This window comes from Hydra viridissima, unplaced genomic scaffold, assembly GCF_058129835.1.
Source record: "Hydra viridissima isolate aposymbiotic clone 2 unplaced genomic scaffold, HvirCarnegie_v1 scaffold_31, whole genome shotgun sequence".
Taxonomy (NCBI): domain Eukaryota; kingdom Metazoa; phylum Cnidaria; class Hydrozoa; order Anthoathecata; family Hydridae; genus Hydra; species Hydra viridissima.
The window spans coordinates 54551-75918 of NW_028324326.1; the positions used below are offsets into that span (position 1 = coordinate 54551).

General features: G+C 35.8%; 1 protein-coding gene across 2 annotated transcripts; it reads left to right on the forward strand.

Annotated features, from left to right (window-relative positions):
• Positions 1–3902: 3902 nt before the first annotated feature.
• LOC149876105 (uncharacterized) lies at positions 3903–11188 on the forward strand. 2 transcript variants are annotated; one of them, XM_090075697.1, is made up of 5 exons: positions 3903–3975; positions 7228–10047; positions 10281–10346; positions 10606–10662; positions 10821–11188. In XM_090075697.1, exons 2-5 carry the CDS (start codon positions 7257–7259, stop codon positions 11138–11140), a joined length of 3234 nt encoding a protein of 1077 aa, XP_089931823.1. In that variant the 5' UTR covers positions 3903–3975; positions 7228–7256; the 3' UTR covers positions 11141–11188. The 2 variants fall into 2 exon arrangements, with proteins under 2 accessions (XP_089931823.1, XP_089931822.1); XM_090075696.1 differs by having other exon boundaries at positions 3903–10047.
• Positions 11189–21368: the final 10180 nt, after the last annotated feature.

The window sequence follows — 21368 nt, forward strand, 5'->3', positions numbered from 1 at the left end:
ATTCCTGGAATGAAGAGATGACTTCATACTCACTAACGAGGTTGTTCTTAGCCATCCGTTCTTAAACTAAGCAAAACAGTGAAGTTGTTTGATTAAGTATCACAGTTTGCTGATTTGCACATGCACCATTGCCGAAACTGTGATGCTTGGTTCCTTGATTGGATTGAAGAAGCTCATCACCATGCATTTTACAAGCTGTCCGTTGTTATGTTTTGCAATTCAGTGGTTCTGTTTTGCAATTCATTTTCTGTTTGTTTAAGTATCATCGATGGTGGTGTCGTGCATGCAAACTTTCCGAAACTCTGATGCTTGTTTTTCTTGAATGGAGAGATGAGCTTATACTTTAGGTGACTTTTAAAACTGCAGTAATTAGTGCCTCGAATGGAAAAACGAACTCATTCATTACAGACCAAGGTTGTTCCTGGCCATCCGTTAACATATTAGGCAACAGTACAGCGAAGCTGTTTGTTTTACAAGCTTTTGTCGTTTCGAGAAATCACTACATTAAGCATTCGATGGTGATACACGACTGATGGCCAGGTTCTGATTTTCGAATGAAAAGAAGAGTCGCATCCGACCACCGGTCGGCTTTCGACGCAAAACAGCTGTACACACTCGTCCAACGATCCAGTGACTAACTGTTGCAACGAGAAAGTTAGCTTTATTTGTCGTGCAGATTGTCCGCTTTGACGTAAAATGCTAGAAATTTGCTGAACGCTCGGTTTGCGCCGCCCAAGAGTCATTCTGTTTCTGCGTTGCCAGCGTCTGTCGGCTAAATACAACTGTAGACTCCGCGCAAGCTTTTTCACCGCAAAAGTTGTACAGAGCCACACCGAAGGCTAAAATCGACTTTAAGGTCGAAGGTTAAAATCGACCCTAGAGGTTTGAAAACGACGTCACGAAATTTTCAAGACATCATCGAAGAAAATTACGGCGGCCAGATGCAACTCTTAGTACTAACTCTACTAATCTTAGTACGTTAAGCATTCCAGTCGAGAGATCAGACGTTTTTTCGTCACCTAAGAGACCGGCCGATGCGTTTGCGACGCTGCGGAAAGAAAGAAGATGGCAAACCACAGGGTTGTTACCGTAACAAACCTCCGTGAGTACCTCCATCTCGAGTGGCTTTTGAAGAAACGTTCGTTTTAAACTCAAAGGGATGGTTGTTAAAGCTCACAAACGCCTGGTTAACGATTTTCTAACGGCAGACACCGTGTTTACAATGGATACAGACCGATTAACTGAGCCCAAAGCGCAAGATCTATCAGAAAACTCCTCTAGGTCGATGCAACGAGACGACTAGACACGTGCGTCTAAAGGCATTTTACAATTGAAGGACGCCCCTCGTGGGCCCTTTAACCTTAACACTAAACTCCTGCTTGATATCCTCGTCCCCAGGTTTCCAAACCGTAACCCCAACCCCCTCTAATCCTAACCCCCTTACCCTCTAACTCTCCCCCCTCAAAAAAACAAAAAACATAAAAAAGCAAACAAAACGAAAAAAAAACTTGCTTCCCTCCTCACTTTTAGCTCTAGGATGCAACACCTTTTTGCCGCCCTCCGCTAGAAGGGAGTAGGGAGTAACGAAAGCTTGACATCAAAGTAGCGTTTCGTATGAGATTTGTTTGCCAAAATTTGAGCGTTTTTAAAAAAGCCAAGACTTCGTCAGAGGGGTTTCTTCTTTTCTCCTAAAGCTATCGATCGATTAAAAAGCTCAAAGCAAAGAAATTCAAAACAAAATACAAAAACGGGAAGTTTTAGTTTCTGCACCACAAGCCAAGCACTAGTTCAAACTGGAGATAATAAAAGGAAATCGAATGATCTCACTTCTCAAACCACTGAGCTGCCATTGGTCGGCAGTCTCTTGTTTGGAGACCATTGAGCTGCCATTGGTTGGCTGTTTAATCGTTGCGATTGGTCGGCAGTTTTATCGTTGGAGACCATTGAGAGATATAAAAGGAATTTTTTTTTTGAGCACAACATTAAACGTTAAATCGTTAGATGTTGTTATAAAGGCACCATTAGAATGCGATGTCCTCAAATATTTTCCTCGATATTTTAATAAGTAAACAAAAACAAAACTAAGTCTTGCAACTGGCGAAAACTTTCAATAAGCAAACAAAGCAACAACTTTCCTTTCGAGTTTTTTACATTTTAAACAAAAGACAAACAAAGAAAAAAAAAAAACAAACAAAAACAAAAACAAAAACAAAAAAACAAAACAAAAACAAAACAGAAAAGGGAGAATGAGTGAGTCGACTGATTTCGCTCAACTGTCTTAAACGAGAAGTCATAAACGTTTGCTTGTGCCAGCAAGTTGCAAATTAAGTTGTAAATGAACTGCACCGCAAAAGCTTAACCACAGTTTATTAAGCATATTAAGCCTTTGCTGACATGTTAAGACATTTTAAGCCTTTGCTATTATCATGAGGCTTTTGCTCCACGAGCCAAAAAAGTACGCTAGAGTTGACAAACTGCATCGCGGTCGAAAAGTGTAATTACGCCAACACTTTTATCCGTTTTAAGCATTTCGTTTTCGCACGAACAACAATTAAAGCAGCTCGTTGAGCTTAACGACGTTCGTATTTTTTTTCGAAGCCAAAACTTCGGCTATAAGTAGAATGAAGAGGCACTTCGAAAAACAACAAAGCTGTTCGCAGTCGATAGCAACGAGCGACAACATCTCTGCGAGTCTGGCATCAAGGTAAACAGTTTTTTTTTACATTTTCATTTGTAAGTGCCACTTTTGGTGTACATTATGTATTCAAAAATTTCTTGCTGACGCTAGATTTTTCGTTTTCAATGAACAACAGTTGCAACCTCTAGTCGTTTGCTAAAACAGCTTGCTAGGACAACCAAATCAATCATATGTTGTGAAAATTTCTTTTTGTTCAACTGACTAAGGAAGATCGAGCGAACGCTTTTTTTTTTATAACTTGTTTGTATCATATTGCTATTAAGAAAACAGCGTTGTGTATACTAAACGTGACATAATTGGCAATTATCCGTAACTAAAAATAAGATAGAAATTACAAACTTGATACCATATTTTAATTACTCTAACAAAACTAGACGTCATCGCGTGAGAAAATAAATGTTCATAACACATAACCTATTTTTTTGTTTTTTTTTTCTTCTCTTTTTTCCTTTTAATCTCTTTTCTTTCGTCCAAAAAGCGTTTTGATTTTTGCCTCGCCACAAGCGATGAAATCGATAAAAAAACCTGCTCGGACATTCTCAATTCTCAACAACAAAAGCAATCAAAGTTCTAGCTCTCGAGCACGTGCGCCGACAGGTTGATGAAACCGTTCAAATATGCTCGATCGCTAGAATTTAAAGAAAGAAACAAGCCAGAAACAAACCAAAATAAAAAAAACAAAAACAAAAATGGACATCTTTAGAACGCTTAAATTTTATAAAATATTTTCCTCTGCGTTTTTAACCAGCTAAACTGTCGTAAAGTTTTTTCGGTGCAGTTCATTTAAAAAACTTAGTTTTCAACTTTTAAACGTTTTAGACTTCTCGTTTAAGGCAGTCGAAAGAAATGAGTCGACTCACTCTCTCTCTCCCTATTCGGTTTTGTTTTTGTTTATTTGTTTTTGTTTTTTCTTCGTTTGCCTTCGTTTGCCTTTGTTTGCTTTTGGAAAAGTTGTCGCCATGCGAGACTTAGTTTTTTTTTTTTTTTGCTCAAATTGAGCACAAGTGAGTTTCTAGTCTTGAAAGTGTGCAAAGTGTGGGCCAATCTGGTGGCTGGAGTGATGACACGTGAATGCTGGAAATTCCAGACTTTGAGCGGATTCAGCGTACATAGAAAGAAAATGTAGCATTCACGTGGGTCTCTCCTAAGCGTGCCATTGGTCGGTCTGCTGTCCTTAAGTACCCCCCTCCCCCCCCTCAACGTCACGTTTGCTCAACTTTCTCGGTCTTTGGCGCCCAGAGAAAGCTTGAGGAAGGATAAAAAATGGCGAGGTTTCGGTACTGCGTTTTCTGTTTTTCTTATTTGTTTTTGTTTGTTTGCTTGTTTGTTTGTTTGTTTGTTTGTTAATTTTTTTAATTTTTTTTTTTTTGTTTGTTTGTTTCGTTCGTTTGTTTGTTTGTTTGTTTCGTTTGCTTCGTTTGTTTTGTGATGTTTTGTTTTCCCTTCTTGATGGCACAAAACAGAAGCAAACAAGACTTTCGGTTATATTCGGTTATATTCGGTTCAATAAAAGTTTGTTGGTTTCTGCACAACAACAACAACAACCACAACAACAAAAGTCCCTCTGTCCCTCAAAAGCAGTTTCTCCTCTGTCCTAAAGAAGAGCCTCTTTGTAATCGATCTTGTCTGAATGCAGCTCTCCTTTTGCCTACAGGTTTTTATTCCAACCCTTTTGTTGTTGTTAGTGCCATGTTGTTGTTATTGTTATACTCTGTAAAAGCAGTTGTTGCTGTTGTACTTGTTTGTTGTTTCTAAAGACACTGTTGTTGCTGCTGTTAGCGCTGTTAGTAATCACCCACTTGGCTTGTATTTTTGTTTCTTGTTTTTGTTTTTTGTTTTATTTATAAACACTCTCTGAGTAAGTGATGCTGTTGCTGTTGTTGTTGTTACAGTTGCAATGAGTGTTTGTTAATGTTCCCCCACTTGGCTTGTACTTTTGTTTTCTGTTTTGTTTTGTTTTTTTTTTGTTTTTGTTTTTTTTTTCTCAACACTCTCTGAGTAAGTGATGCTGTTGCTGTAGTCGTTGTTATAGTTGCAATGAGTGTTTGTTAATGTTCACCAACTTGGCTTGTTTATAATCTATTTTATTTTATCAACACTCTCTGAGTCAGTGATGGTGTTGCTGTTGCTGTTGTCGTTATTATGCTTGCAATGGGAGTTGTTACTGTTCACCCACTTTGCTTGTTTTGTTTTTATTTCTTTATTTTATCAACACCCTTTGAGCCAGTGATGCTGTTGCTGTTGTTGTTGTTATAGTTGCAATGAGTGTTGTTAATGTTCACCCACTTTGCTTGTGTTTTTGTTTTTGTTTATCAACACCCTTTGTGTCAGTGATGCTGTTGCTGTTGTTCTTATTACAGTTGCAATGAGTGTTTGTTAATGTTCACCAACTTGGCTTGTTTATAATCTATTTTGTTTTATCAACACTCTCTGAGTCAGTGATGCTGATGCTGTTGTTGTTATTGTGCTTGCAATAAGTGTTGCTAATGTTCACCCACTTTGCTTGTTTTGTTTGTGCTTTTGTTTTTGTTTATCAACACCCTTTGAGTCACTGATGCTGTTGCTGTTGGTGTTATTATAGTTGCAATGAGTGTTAATGTTCACCCACTTTGCTTGCTTTGTTTGTTTGTTGCTTTTTTTTTTTATCAACACCCTGCGAGTTAGTGATGCTGTTGCTGCTTTTGTCATTTTACTTGTATTTATAGTTGTTACTGTTCAGCCACTTTGCTTGTTTTTTAATCTGTTTTATTTTATCACCACTCTCTGAGTCAGTGATGATGTTGCTGATGCTGTTGTTGTTATTTTACTTGCAATGATAGCTGTTACTGTTCAGCCACTTTGCTTGTTTTGTTTGTTTGTTTGTTTGTTTTTTTTATCAATATCCTCTGAGTAAGTGATGCTGTTGCTGTTGTTGTTGTTATAGTTGCAATGAGTGTTTGTTAATGTTCCCCCCCTTGGCTTGTACTTCTGTTTTCTGTTTTGTTTTGTTTTTGTTTTTTTTGTTGTTTTTTTTCTCAACACTCTCTGAGTAAGTGATGCTGTTGCTGTAGTCGTTGTTATAGTTGCAATGAGTGTTTGTTAATGTTCACAAACTTGGCATGTTTATAATCTATTTTATTTTATCAACACTCTCTGAGTCAGTGATGCTGATGCTGTTGTTGTTATTATGCTTGCAATAAGTGTTGTTAATGTTCACCCACTCTGCTTGTTTTGTTTGTGCCTTTGTTTTTGTTTATCAACACCCTTTGAGTCACTGATGCTGTTGCTGTTGGTGTTATTATAGTTGCAATGAGTGTTAATGTTCACCCACTTTGCTTGCTTTATTTGTTTGTTGCTTTTTTTTTTATCAACACCCTGCGAGTTAGTGATGCTGTTGCTGCTTTTGTCATTTTACTTGTATTTATAGTTGTTACTGTTTAGCCACTTTGCTTGTTTTTTAATCTGTTTTATTTTATCACCACTCTCTGAGTCAGTGATGATGTTGCTGATGCTGTTGTTGTTATTTTACTTGCAATGATAGCTGTTACTGTTCAGCCACTTTGCTTGTTTTTTTTTTGTTTTTGTTTTGTTTGTTTGTTTGTTTGTTTTTTTATATATCCTCTGAGTTAGTGATGCTGTTGTTGTTATTATGCTTTCAATGAGAGCTGTTACTGTTCACCCACTTTGTTTGTTTATAATCTGTTTTATTTTATCAACACTCTCTGAGTCAGTGATGCTGATGCTGATGCTGTTGTTGTTATTATGCTTGCAGTGAGAGTTGTTACTGTTCACCCACTTTGCTTGCTTATTGTCTATTTTATTTTGTCAACACTCTCTGAGTCAGTGATGCTGATGCTGATGCTGTTGTTGTTATTATGCTTGCAATGAGAGTTGTTACTGTTCACCCAATTTGCTTGTTTTGTTTTTTTATTTGTTTTTTTGTTTGTTTTTGTTTTGCTTGTTTTTTTTTATCAATACCCTCTGAGTCAGTGATGCTGTTGCTGTTGTTGTTGTTGTTGTTATAGTTGCAATGAGTGTTTGTTAATGTTCCCCCACTTGGCTTGTACTTTTGTTTTCTTTTTTGTTATGTCAACACTCTCTGAGTCAGTGATGCTGATGCTGTTGTTATTATGCTTGCAATGAGAGTTGTTACTGTTGTAGTTATGTCTGTCATTTGTCCTTGTTAGCAAGTTCTATTTGCCCTCTCTTGCCTTTTTTCAACACAGTTTCTTTCTTTGAGTCATATGGTTGCGAGATCCTCTCAAACTCCATCTCTTTATTTATTTGTTTCTTTTTTTTTTTTTTTTTTCTCATTCTCCTTCTCATAATAGCAATCACTGCTGCCACCATGCATGTAATGCTAGTTGCTCTCATTCTTTTTCATTTGCTAGTGGAAACTTTGTTTCTTCTTGTTGCTCTCTTTTCTTTCTTTTTTCTCTTTTGCAGAGGATTCGAAAAAACACAGCTCTTCCCTGCAGTTGTAAACATTCCAGGATTCCAGGATGCAGGCAGAAGAAAAACACTCTCACTAACTGTCTTCTTTTTTTTAGCATAAACCGTTGCAAACAAACACCTGAACATGTCTTCTTCACAAGAAAACAACACTGTTGTTGCCCCTTCTCCGAACTCTAAAGCGAAAAAAAAGAAAAGAAGGCAGTCACAAGAACAGAGAGACTTAAAGCTCAAAAACAAAGTCAGGGCCGCATTAGTTGCAGCGTGTGGCTCCGTAAACAGGGTTGTACCTTTCTATGGTACCAAGAAGAGGTACGCTGTTAGCTGTCCGATGCCTTTGTGCAAACATTCCTCCACAAGCATTAAAAGACACTTGACTAAAAAAGATCATTCTTGGACTTTGGATGAAGCTTCCATCTTTTACTCTGCAATGGTCAGGAAGTTTCAGCATGCTCGTCTCGAACGCAAGTCCGGCTGTCCAAAACCTTACCCCTGTTTGCAATGTTGGAAGTATTACGACCGACTGGACATACACTTGAAAGAGACTCATTTCTACGATTCCAAGACGATCAAACAAAAGATTGCAGAGGCAAAGCGATACGACAACGACAAGCTCTATGTCCCTCAATTTATTCGACCTGCCTTCTTTGGTATTAAGCCAGTAGCTGAACAAGCGTCTGCATCAGGCTCTGCATCCTCTGCTCCTGGGCCTTCCTCCTCTTTTTCTTCTCCGGTTCTTTCCTCTGATCCTCTTTTAAGCTTGCCCTCATCAGTTGCTGGTTCGTCCGAGGCTCCTTCTGCAAACCACTGCACCTCTGTAGAAAACAAAGAGCTGAACACCGAATCCGTCCTAGACTCTGATTTTAATTCCTTAAAGCACTTGGTTTCCAACTCCTCCGTCTTGACAGAAGATAAGAGACTCTTGTTTCAGCTGGACAAAGATGCTTTTCACTTTTATTACCAGTCAGCAGATGAGCTCTTCAGAGATTTTGAAAAGTGGCTTGTGGTAGCCAACAACAACACTTTGTCACAAGCAAAGATCTACAAAAATGCAGTTGTTGAAATATTGACATGTTGTGACAGCACGCTGACGCTGCACCCGAACGCTCTCACCAATTCCAACGTTTTGGAGGATAGATACTTTTCCATGCACTTTAAAAACATTCAGCTCAATTCCAAGCTGAGTGAACTTGACCAAACAAAAGCCATGTCTTGTCACACGTTGTACAACCGCCTTGTCTACCTTTGTCTCCTGTTTCGTTTCAGTGAAGCCAGGAATGTCTATTTCGGACTTTCTCATGAGGCCATCCGACGTTTGCGCTGCAAGGTGGAGGAGTTACAAAAAGTGCTGAGGCCCTTTCGTTCTTTGAGGAGGAGCCTTGTGAAAAGCAAAAAATGCATCAACATCATCAATGTCAGTTTGCTGAACGAATATGGCAAGTCTGCATACGTAAGACAGTTAGTGGAATCGATTAGAAAGCCGTCTCTTACACCGACTAGAGACAATGCTGTGTCTCTACGAAACCATCTTCTGCTCTCTGTCACTGTAATTAACAGTTTAAGAAAATCTAACATTGCTCTTTTAAACATTAGAGACTACATGGCTGCTGAGAAGAGTGAGTGTGGATATTGCATTGTGCAAGAGCGCTACAAAACAGCATACAAGTACGGAGCCAAAAACATTCTAGTGCCGAACGACTTGAAAGTGTTGATCGATATTTATTTGCTGAGATACAGAGACCTTCTTGTCAACGACTCTCACTACATGGCTGCAGACACCAAGACTGTTTTGGAGTTGAGCGACTGCTACAGGCCCCTTTTTCCATCGATGAGACCCAACAAAGACGAATGTGTGACACTCGGTGCAACTAGAGTGCCTGTTTACCAGATGGGTTCCTCTGCTATCTCCTCTTGCCTGACGTCCTGCTTCAGAAAAAGCCAAGTAAACATTCCCATGAAGCGTCTTACTCCCACTTGCATTCGCGGTTCGATAGCCACTTACTTTGCCAACAACAGCAAAGAAGATCGCGAGCGGTTTGCTACACTCTACATGAAGCACAGCAGGAACACAATGGATAGCTTTTATGTGTCCCAGTGGAACGCTGCAGAGGAGTTGCGCTTTGCCCTGGGCATCGGACAGTCCTTCGGAGTCATAGAGTCTTTGACTGTTGAAAAGTCTGAGAGACCACCAAAGAAGGAGAAGGATGTGATGGACTGGCTCCAAACTAATGCAGAGGAGTACGGTTTTCATGAGGTTGAGGACATCTTTGAGGAAGATTTAGACTCCGGTTCTGACTCTGAAGAATGTGCTGCTACTTTCAGCTGTACCACAGTGGTTCCGTTTTCTCCAGCTGTAGAAAACAATGTTCCTTTAGAGGATAGCAACGACCATGCCGTAGATTTCTTGTGTGAACCTACCTCAACTCCTGTTTCGTCTGTTCCATCTGAACAAACAATCGCTGGTCCAGTTCTTGAACTATCCCCTGCTCTTGCACAACTAGTTCCTAACGAACAAGCTGTTTGTATGGATGTAGATCAGACTCTAGCTGTTCCTGTTGGCACAGCTTGTTCTCCTCTTGCATTAACATTATTTCCTGATGAACCGGATTTTATTGAACACCATGCAAAACTTTCTCCAGTTTACTTTAATGAGCAAGTGGTTGCCAAACCTGTTTCTGCTTCTCCTTCTCAGCAAGTCGCTTTCTGTCCTTCAAAAGAGGTCTTTTCTGTTCCTCTGACTCCTAGCCTTGTTGCTTTTCAGCAAACATTGGCCAAACCCAGTTTGTTTCTTTCATCTGATCCAGTTTCAGCTGTTCCTGTCCAACAGGCTGGTACTGTTCTTGCAAAGCAGCTCTCACCTTATGCTGTTCAATCTGTTGGTAGCCTATTTAGCCAAAGTCTTGCCTCTACATCCAGAGGTAAATTCTTTTTGATTTTTGATTTTTGATTTTTATGCAAATCTCAACACGCTTTCAAAAAATGAAAATGCCCAAATCAACTCCTTGCCCTATTGTTATTGTTAGAGCTGTAAAAAAAACAAAACAAAACAAAAAAACAACACAGAAGTGTGTATGTATTTGTTGCAGGACTAATTCTGTGATTGCTTAAATGTTTATACAAGTGAATGATACTAAAACTGATTATGTTTTAGAAGTAAAAGATCCAAGAAGAAAAAAAATCAAGTTGGAAATGCCATCTTTCACTCAAGAACTCATCGGTAATGTAAAACCTAATTTATACAAAGATATATAAACACAAACCTCTTCTTGCACAATTTCAGATGGTTAACTGTTAACAAAAACTAGCCATCATTGCTAAGTGCACTTTTAGAAAGTTGTGTCTACCCGATTTCTAATGATGAAGTTAGAAACATCACCGTTAGAAATCATGCACAGCTTGTTATCATCTCTAACACTTAGAAACTGTTGATGGTTTTTATGAATTAGAAAAATGAACATGGTTTTATTTTATTTCAGGATCAACTCAGCCAAGAACAAAGGAAAACAAAGCAGAAGTTAGCCAATGCCATTTAGGTAATCTTTCAAAAACCAGTTATTGCTATCAGTGCAAACAATAAGGTCAACAAAAAAAAAATAAATAAAAAAACAGAATAAATCTTGTCTTACTTCAGAACCAAATGAATATTTGATTTAATCACTTTGTGTTATGACTTGAGTTTGTAAAATTTTAGATGAAATAGTTGAAGAGCTGAATGCTTGCCCTGGCCACAACGAATGGTTCAACACCAGAAGTTTTCCACGATGTGCAGCTTTGGTGTTGGCATACATCTTGCAAGACGTGTTTACAGATGTAAGCTCAAGTTGCTCGTACAAAGATTACCTTGGCATCTTGGCAAATCATAGCAGTGACAAGCTCATTCATGTCTTGCAAAAGTACTCCTACCAAAGCCATATTAAAGACAAAATTAAAAACATGAAGCTAAAAATTCAAAAAGAGGGTAGTTTAGAAAAGTTTGTTCAATATGGCAATATCGTGAAACCATTTATGTAGTTTAGATAAGTTTGTTCAGTTTGGCAATAAAGATGGGCCTTTTGTGTAGTTTGTTTTATCTATGCTTTTGCAAATATTTTTATCTGTTTCGCTAAAGACATAATAAACAAGAAGTTCTGTTAAACTGTTCTCACATTTCTTATTTAAAGATAGTTCAAACTTTTTTTTATCTTTAAAAAAAAAAAAAAGAAGTCGTTTTGTTATTCTGTGAAAACTTTTAATAGAGTTGCATTTAGAATTACTTCTGATGTTTTTAAGAGTTTGTTAAAAAGCAAAATAATATTTCCTGTGATGTTAAACTGCATAAGTGAAATTTAAAAAAGGAAAACTGCTCCAACCATTTTTCGGAAAAAGAAATCAAAAAGTTCCTTATTTTAAAAGATCTAGACATCCATTTCTTCTTCAGCAAAATAGCGAGGCTTTTTTATGAACTCTTACTCTCTATTTTTTCATATCTTTACACAAAGGATTTTGTTTAGATCAATGTAAACATACATAGAAGTATATTATGTTTTTTTTTTTTTTTTTGTTTTTATGCAGTCTAACTTTTGTTTCACTTCTATTTTATTTTACGTTTATCTTGTATTTTATCATGCCTTATTGGTTTTTGCGTTTTGTGATGTCAAGCTGCGTAAGCTAAACTTAAAAGGGGAAAACTACGCTAACTTTTCTTTGAAAAAATATTCAAGAAGTACCTTAAACGAAAGAGAAAGCACACGAATCTTGCCATCCAATTCTTCTTCTGCAAAGTAGCGAGGCTTTTTATGTACTTTTGCTCTCTAATTTATCTCTATTTACGCAAAGGGTTTTATTTCAATGTAAACACGTATAAAAGAATACTTTGTTAAAAATAATGTTAAAGGAGTTGCGTAAAAAAAAACGTCTGAATAAAGTTTCTTTACAAAAAAAACAACTAAGAAACAAGCGCGCCTAAGAAAAACCAGATCGCGATTCACTAAGTCAAAAAACGAAAGAAACAAAGTTTAAAAGGTCTTTCTAGACAACAAATTCTATTTTTGGCAATGCAGTTTTTGTATTTATGCAACCTAACTTTTGTTTGACTTCTATTTTATTTTACGTTTACCTTGTATTTTATCTTGCCTTTTTGTGTTTTGTGATGTCAAGCTACATAATCTAAACTTAAAAGAAGGAAACTAGGCTAACTTTTCTAGTAGAATATTATGTTGTTGGTTTTGTATGCAGCCTAACTTTAGTTTCATCTATATTTTATTTTGCGTTTATCTTATATTTTATCTTGTCTTTTTGAGTTTTGTATTTTGTGATGTCAAGCTACATAATTTAAACTTAAAAGAAGAAAACTAGGCTAACTTTTCTTTGAAAAATTGTTCAAAAACTACCTTACACCGATAGAGATAGCTCACGAATTTAAAAAGTTGCATCTATTCATCTTCTTCTTCAGCAAAGTAAAGCTTTTTATGCACTTTTACTCTCTAACTTACCTATATTTGCGTAAAGGATTTTATTTAATTCAATTTAAACATAACTAGTAGAATATTATGTTGTTGGTTTTGTATGCAGCCTAACTTTAGTTTCATCTATATTTTATTTTGCGTTTATCTTATATTTTATCTTGTCTTTTTGAGTTTTATATTTTGTGATGTCAAGCTACATAAGCTAAACTTTAAAGAGGAAATTTACGCTAACCTGTCTTTGAAAAACTATTCAAAAACTACCTTTAACAAAGTAGCGAGGCTTTTTATGCGCTTTTACTCTCTAACATACCTATTTTTGCGCAAAGGATTTTATTTAATTCAATTTAAACATGCCTAGTAGATTATTATGTTGTTGGTTTTTTATGCAGCCTAACTTTAGCTACATCTATTTTTCATTTTACGTTTGTCTTATATTTTATTTTATCTTTTTGTGTTCTGTGATGTCAAGCTACATAAGCTAATGTTAAAAGAGGAAAGCTGCGCTAACCTTTCTTTGAAAAACTATTCGAAATCTATTTTTGAGATAATCTAGATTTAAAAGAGGAACACTACGCTAATTTTGCTTTGAAAAAACTCTCGAAAACTAACTTATTCGATAGAGATAGCACACAAATTTAAAAAATTGTATCTACTCATCCACTTCTTCTACAGCAAAGTACTGAGGCTTTTTATGCACTTTTATTCTCTAACATACCTATATTTGCGCAAAGGATTTTATTTAACTCAATGTAAACATACATAGAAGAGTATTGTTACCCGTTTGTTTTATGCAGCCTAACTTTAGTTTCATCTATACATTATATTGCGTTTACCTTATATTTTATCTTGCCTTTGTTAGTTTTGTGTTTTGTTATGTCAAGCTTCATAATCTAATCTTAAAAGGGGAAAACTGCGCTAACTTTTCTTTGAAAAAGTACTCAAAAAGGACCTAAATCGATATAGATAGCTCACAATTTTAAAAAGTTGCATATAGTCATCTTCTTCTTCAGCAAAGTATCGAGGCTTTTTATGGATTTTTACTCTAACTTTCCTATATTTGCGCAAAGGACATTATTTAATTCAACTTAAACATGCCTAGTAGATTATTATGTTGTTGGTTTTTTATGCAGTCTAAACTTTGTTACATCTATATTTTACGATTAACTTATATTTTATCTTGCCTTTTTGAGCTTTGTGTTCTGTGATGTCAAGCTACATAGTCTAAACATAAAAGAGGAAAACTACGCTAAACTTGCTTTGAAAAACTATTCAAAAACTACCTTTAACAAAGTAGCGAGGCTTTTCATGCACTTTTACTCTCTAACATACCTACATTTGCGCAAAGGATTTTATTTAATTCAATTTAAACATGCCTAGTAGATTATTATGTTGTTGGTTTTTTATGCAGCCTAACTTTAGTTTCATCTATATTATGTTTTAGGTTTATCATATATTTTATCTTTTCTTTTTGAGTTTTGAGTTTTGTGATGCCAAGCAACTTAAGCTAAACTTAAAAGTGGAATGCTACGCTAACCTTTCTTTGAAAATCTATTCATAAACTACCCTAGACAAAAGCTAGATTTAAAAGAGGAAAACTACACTATTTTTACTTTGAAAAAACTTTCGAAAACTACCTTAATCGATAGAGATAGCACACGATTTTAAAAAATTGCATATAGTCATCCACTACTTCTGCAGCAAAGTAGCGAGGCTCTTTATGCACTTTTTCTCACTAGTTTGCTTATATTTACGCAAAGGAATTCATTTAATTCAATCCAAACATATATAGAAGATTATTATGTTACGATTTTTTTTTTCTTTTATGCAGCCTAACATTTATTTCACCTACATTTTATTTTACGATTAACTTTTATATTACCTTTCCTTTTAGTGTTTTGTGTTTTGTGATGTCAAGCTACATAAGCCAAACTTTAAAGAGGAAAACTACGCTAAGCTTTCTTTGAAAAACTATTCAAAAACTACCTTAAACAAAGTAGCGAGGCTTTTTATGCACTTTTACTCTCTAACATACCTACATTTGTGCATAGGGTTTTATTAGATTCTAGTAGGTTATTACGTTGTTGTTTTTTTATGCAGTCTAACTTTAGCTTCATCTATATTTTATTTTACGTTTATCTTATATTTTATTTTGTCTTTTTGAATTTTGTGTTTTGTGATGTCAAGCTACATAAGCTAAACTTAAAAGAGGAAAGCTACGCTAACCTTTCTTTGAAAAGCTGTTCAAAAACTACCTTAGACATAATCTAGATTTAAAAGAGAAAGACTACGCTATTTTTGCTTTGAAAAATCTTTCGAAAACTACCTTAATCGATAGAGATAGCACAGGATTTTAAAAAGTTGTATCTAGTCATCCACTTCTTTCACAGCAAAGTAGCGAGGCTTTCTATGCGCTTTTACTCTCTAACATACCTATTTTTGCGCAAAGGATTTTATTTAATTCAATTTAAACATGCCTAGTAGATTATTATGTTGTTGGTTTTTTATGCTGCCTAACTTTAGCTACATCTATTTTTCATTTTACGTTTGTCTTATATTTTATTTTATCTTTTTGTGTTCTGTGATGTCAAGCTACATAAGCTAATGTTAAAAGAGGAAAGCTGCGCTAACCTTTCTTTGAAAAACTATTCGAAATCTATTTTTGAGATAATCTAGATTTAAAAGAGGAACACTACGCTAATTTTGCTTTGAAAAAACTCTCGAAAACTACCTTATTCAATAGAGATAGCACACAAATTTAAAAAATTGTATCTACTCATCCACTTCTTCTTTTTATGGATTTTTACTCTCTTATTTACCCAAATTTGCGCAAAGGACTTTACTTAATTCAACTTAAACATGTCTAGTAGATTATTAAGTTGTTTGTTTTTTATGCAGCCTAACTTTAGTTTCATTTATATTTTATTTTACGTTTATCTGATACTTTATCTTGTCTTTTTGTGTGTTGTTTTGTCAAGCTACATAAGCTAAACTTAAAAGTGGAAAAGTACGCTAACCTTTCTTTGAAAATCTATTCAAAAACTGCCTTAGACATAAGCTAGATTTAAAAGAGGAAGACTACGCTATTTATGCTTTTAAAAAACTTTCGAAAAATACCTTAATCCATTGAGGTAGTGCACGAATTTACAAAGTTGTATCTAGTCATCCACTTCTTCTATAGCAAAGTAGCGAGGCTTTTTATGCACTTTTGCGTTCTAATTTATCTCTGTTTACGCATATGGTTTTTGTTTATTTCTATGTAATGATATACAAAAGAGTATTTTGTTAAAGATTATGCTGCAGGAGCTGCGTAAAAAAACTCTGGCGACCTTTCCTTAAGAAAAAAGCAACTGAAAGACATGTGCGCCTTAGAAAATTCAAATCGCGATTCACCAAATTAAAAGACGAAAAGAACGACCTTTAAAAGCTCTCACTAGACATTTGTGTTTATGATAGGCAATGCAGTTTTTGATTTTATGCAGCCTAACATTTGTTTCATCTATATCTTATTTTACGTTTATCTTATACTTTATCTTGCCTTTTTGAGTTTAGTATTTTGTGATGTCATGCTAAATAAACTATACTTTGCTAATTTTTATTTGAAAAAATATTCAAAAACTACCTGAATTATAAGCTAGATCTAAAGGAGGAAAACTACGCTAACTTTTCTTTAAAAAAAATATTTAAAAACTACCTTAAACATAAGCTATATCCAAAAGAGGAAAACTATGCTAACTTTTCTTTAAAAAAATATTTAAAAACTACCTTAAACATAAGCTAGATCTAAAAGAGGAAAACTACGCTAACTTTTCTTTGAAAAAATACTCAAAAACTACCTTAAACATAAGCTAGATCTAAAAGAGGAAAACTACGCTAACTTTTCTTTGAAAAAATACTCAAAAACTACCTTAAACATAAGCTAGATCTAAAAGAGGAAAACTACGCTAACAATTCTTTGAAAAAATATTCGAAAACTACCTTTAAACATGATTTAGATTTAATAGATGAAAACTACGCTAACATTTCTTTGAAAAAACATTCAAAAACTACCTTTAAACATGATTTAAATTTAATAGATGAAAACTACGCTAACATTTCTTTGAAAAAACATTCAAAAACTACCTTTAAACATGATTTAAATTTAAAAAAGGAAAACTACGCTAACATTTCTTTGAAAAAATATTCAAAAAGTACCTTAATCGAAAGAGATAGCACACGAAATTAAAAAGTTGCATTTAGTCATCCGTTTCTTCTTCATCAAAGTAGCGAGGCGTTTATGCACTTTTTATTCTCTAAGTTATCTCTACTTACGCAAATGGCTTTTGTTTATTTCAATGTAAAACTTTTCAAAAGAGTATTTTGTTAAAGATTATGCTGCAGGGGCTGTGTAAGAAAACTCTGGTGACCTTTCTTTAAGAAAAAGCAACTAAAGTAGATGTGCGCCTAAGAAAATCCAAATTGCGATTCACTAAATTAAAAGACATATACAACAAACTTTAAAAGTGAAACTATTTTTACAAGCGTATTTGGTAAAGATGAAATGTTCTTATGACATTTTAACGTTACGAAAGGGATTTTCTTCTGTTCAAATATTTATTACAATTTAAAGTGTTAAATAATGTTACAGAAACGACCTAAAACGCCTGTTGTATTAATTTAAACGAACAAAATAGATAAAAAAAAAGAAAAACTATCATTAAAAAAAAAAAAGTAAAAAAAGAAAAGAAATAGAAGTTGAGGAAAAATAAAAATAAGAACTTCTAACAAAGAGCTCTTCTTTTTATTTTTCAGATTTTAGATGCTTAATTCCTTGAATGAAAAGTTGAACTGATGACTCACTACTAAGGTTGTTCCTAGCCTTCCGTTCTCAAACTAGGCCATTCTGAGAGGCTGTTTGATTAAGTACCGTTGATAGTAGTATCGCACGTAAGAGACTTCTAAAACTCTGATTATTATTAATTCCTGGAATGAAGAGATGACTTCATACTCACTAACGAGGTTGTTCTTAGCCATCCGTTCTTAAACTAAGCAAAACAGTGAAGTTGTTTGATTAAGTATCACAGTTTGCTGATTTGCACATGCACCATTGCCGAAACTGTGATGCTTGGTTCCTTGATTGGATTGAAGAAGCTCATCACCATGCATTTTACAAGCTGTCCGTTGTTATGTTTTGCAATTCAGTGGTTCTGTTTTGCAATTCATTTTCTGTTTGTTTAAGTATCATCGATGGTGGTGTCGTGCATGCAAACTTTCCGAAACTCTGATGCTTGTTTTTCTTGAATGGAGAGATGAGCTTATACTTTAGGTGACTTTTAAAACTGCAGTAATTAGTGCCTCGAATGGAAAAACGAACTCATTCATTACAGACCAAGGTTGTTCCTGGCCATCCGTTAACATATTAGGCAACAGTACAGCGAAGCTGTTTGTTTTACAAGCTTTTGTCGTTTCGAGAAATCACTACATTAAGCATTCGATGGTGATACACGACTGATGGCCAGGTTCTGATTTTCGAATGAAAAGAAGAGTCGCATCCGACCACCGGTCGGCTTTCGACGCAAAACAGCTGTACACACTCGTCCAACGATCCAGTGACTAACTGTTGCAACGAGAAAGTTAGCTTTATTTGTCGTGCAGATTGTCCGCTTTGACGTAAAATGCTAGAAATTTGCTGAACGCTCGGTTTGCGCCGCCCAAGAGTCATTCTGTTTCTGCGTTGCCAGCGTCTGTCGGCTAAATACAACTGTAGACTCCGCGCAAGCTTTTTCACCGCAAAAGTTGTACAGAGCCACACCGAAGGCTAAAATCGACTTTAAGGTCGAAGGTTAAAATCGACCCTAGAGGTTTGAAAACGACGTCACGAAATTTTCAAGACATCATCGAAGAAAATTACGGCGGCCAGATGCAACTCTTAGTACTAACTCTACTAATCTTAGTACGTTAAGCATTCCAGTCGAGAGATCAGACGTTTTTTCGTCACCTAAGAGACCGGCCGATGCGTTTGCGACGCTGCGGAAAGAAAGAAGATGGCAAACCACAGGGTTGTTACCGTAACAAACCTCCGTGAGTACCTCCATCTCGAGTGGCTTTTGAAGAAACGTTCGTTTTAAACTCAAAGGGATGGTTGTTAAAGCTCACAAACGCCTGGTTAACGATTTTCTAACGGCAGACACCGTGTTTACAATGGATACAGACCGATTAACTGAGCCCAAAGCGCAAGATCTATCAGAAAACTCCTCTAGGTCGATGCAACGAGACGACTAGACACGTGCGTCTAAAGGCATTTTACAATTGAAGGACGCCCCTCGTGGGCCCTTTAACCTTAACACTAAACTCCTGCTTGATATCCTCGTCCCCAGGTTTCCAAACCGTAACCCCAACCCCCTCTAATCCTAACCCCCTTACCCTCTAACTCTCCCCCCTCAAAAAAACAAAAAACATAAAAAAGCAAACAAAACGAAAAAAAAACTTGCTTCCCTCCTCACTTTTAGCTCTAGGATGCAACACCTTTTTGCCGCCCTCCGCTAGAAGGGAGTAGGGAGTAACGAAAGCTTGACATCAAAGTAGCGTTTCGTATGAGATTTGTTTGCCAAAATTTGAGCGTTTTTAAAAAAGCCAAGACTTCGTCAGAGGGGTTTCTTCTTTTCTCCTAAAGCTATCGATCGATTAAAAAGCTCAAAGCAAAGAAATTCAAAACAAAATACAAAAACGGGAAGTTTTAGTTTCTGCACCACAAGCCAAGCACTAGTTCAAACTGGAGATAATAAAAGGAAATCGAATGATCTCACTTCTCAAACCACTGAGCTGCCATTGGTCGGCAGTCTCTTGTTTGGAGACCATTGAGCTGCCATTGGTTGGCTGTTTAATCGTTGCGATTGGTCGGCAGTTTTATCGTTGGAGACCATTGAGAGATATAAAAGGAATTTTTTTTTTGAGCACAACATTAAACGTTAAATCGTTAGATGTTGTTATAAAGGCACCATTAGAATGCGATGTCCTCAAATATTTTCCTCGATATTTTAATAAGTAAACAAAAACAAAACTAAGTCTTGCAACTGGCGAAAACTTTCAATAAGCAAACAAAGCAACAACTTTCCTTTCGAGTTTTTTACATTTTAAACAAAAGACAAACAAAGAAAAAAAAAAAACAAACAAAAACAAAAACAAAAACAAAAAAACAAAACAAAAACAAAACAGAAAAGGGAGAATGAGTGAGTCGACTGATTTCGCTCAACTGTCTTAAACGAGAAGTCATAAACGTTTGCTTGTGCCAGCAAGTTGCAAATTAAGTTGTAAATGAACTGCACCGCAAAAGCTTAACCACAGTTTATTAAGCATATTAAGCCTTTGCTGACATGTTAAGACATTTTAAGCCTTTGCTATTATCATGAGGCTTTTGCTCCACGAGCCAAAAAAGTACGCTAGAGTTGACAAACTGCATCGCGGTCGAAAAGTGTAATTACGCCAACACTTTTATCCGTTTTAAGCATTTCGTTTTCGCACGAACAACAATTAAAGCAGCTCGTTGAGCTTAACGACGTTCGTATTTTTTTTCGAAGCCAAAACTTCGGCTATAAGTAGAATGAAGAGGCACTTCGAAAAACAACAAAGCTGTTCGCAGTCGATAGCAACGAGCGACAACATCTCTGCGAGTCTGGCATCAAGGTAAACAGTTTTTTTTTACATTTTCATTTGTAAGTGCCACTTTTGTGTACATTATGTATTCAAAAATTTCTTGCTGACGCTAGATTTTTCGTTTTCAATGAACAACAGTTGCAACCTCTAGTCGTTTGCTAAAACAGCTTGCTAGGACAACCAAATCAATCATATGTTGTGAAAATTTCTTTTTGTTCAACTGACTAAGGAAGATCGAGCGAACGCTTTTTTTTTTATAACTTGTTTGTATCATATTGCTATTAAGAAAACAGCGTTGTGTATACTAAACGTGACATAATTGGCAATTATCCGTAACTAAAAATAAGATAGAAATTACAAACTTGATACCATATTTTAATTACTCTAACAAAACTAGACGTCATCGCGTGAGAAAATAAATGTTCATAACACATAACCTATTTTTTTGTTTTTTTTTTCTTCTCTTTTTTCCTTTTAATCTCTTTTCTTTCGTCCAAAAAGCGTTTTGATTTTTGCCTCGCCACAAGCGATGAAATCGATAAAAAAACCTGCTCGGACATTCTCAATTCTCAACAACAAAAGCAATCAAAGTTCTAGCTCTCGAGCACGTGCGCCGACAGGTTGATGAAACCGTTCAAATATGCTCGATCGCTAGAATTTAAAGAAAGAAACAAGCCAGAAACAAACCAAAATAAAAAAAACAAAAACAAAAATGGACATCTTTAGAACGCTTAAATTTTATAAAATATTTTCCTCTGCGTTTTTAACCAGCTAAACTGTCGTAAAGTTTTTTCGGTGCAGTTCATTTAAAAAACTTAGTTTTCAACTTTTAAACGTTTTAGACTTCTCGTTTAAGGCAGTCGAAAGAAATGAGTCGACTCACTCTCTCTCCCTATTCGGTTTTGTTTTTGTTTATTTGTTTTTGTTTTTTCTTCGTTTGCCTTCGTTTGCCTTTGTTTGCTTTTGGAAAAGTTGTCGCCATGCGAGACTTAGTTTTTTTTTTTTTTTGCTCAAATTGAGCACAAGTGAGTTTCTAGTCTTGAAAGTGTGCAAAGTGTGGGCCAATCTGGTGGCTGGAGTGATGACACGTGAATGCTGGAAATTCCAGACTTTGAGCGGATTCAGCGTACATAGAAAGAAAATGTAGCATTCACGTGGGTCTCTCC

Bases quoted from the DNA above. Each gene is read 5' to 3' on its own strand.
- LOC149876105 (XM_090075696.1), top strand. From the start codon at position 7,257: ATGTCTTCTTCACAAGAAAACAACACTGTTGTTGCCCCTTCTCCGAAC. The intron at 10,048-10,280 runs GTAAATTCTTTT...ATTATGTTTTAG, and splicing joins TCTTGCCTCTACATCCAGAG to AAGTAAAAGATCCAAGAAGA. The intron at 10,347-10,605 runs GTAATGTAAAAC...ATTTTATTTCAG, and splicing joins TTTCACTCAAGAACTCATCG to GATCAACTCAGCCAAGAACA.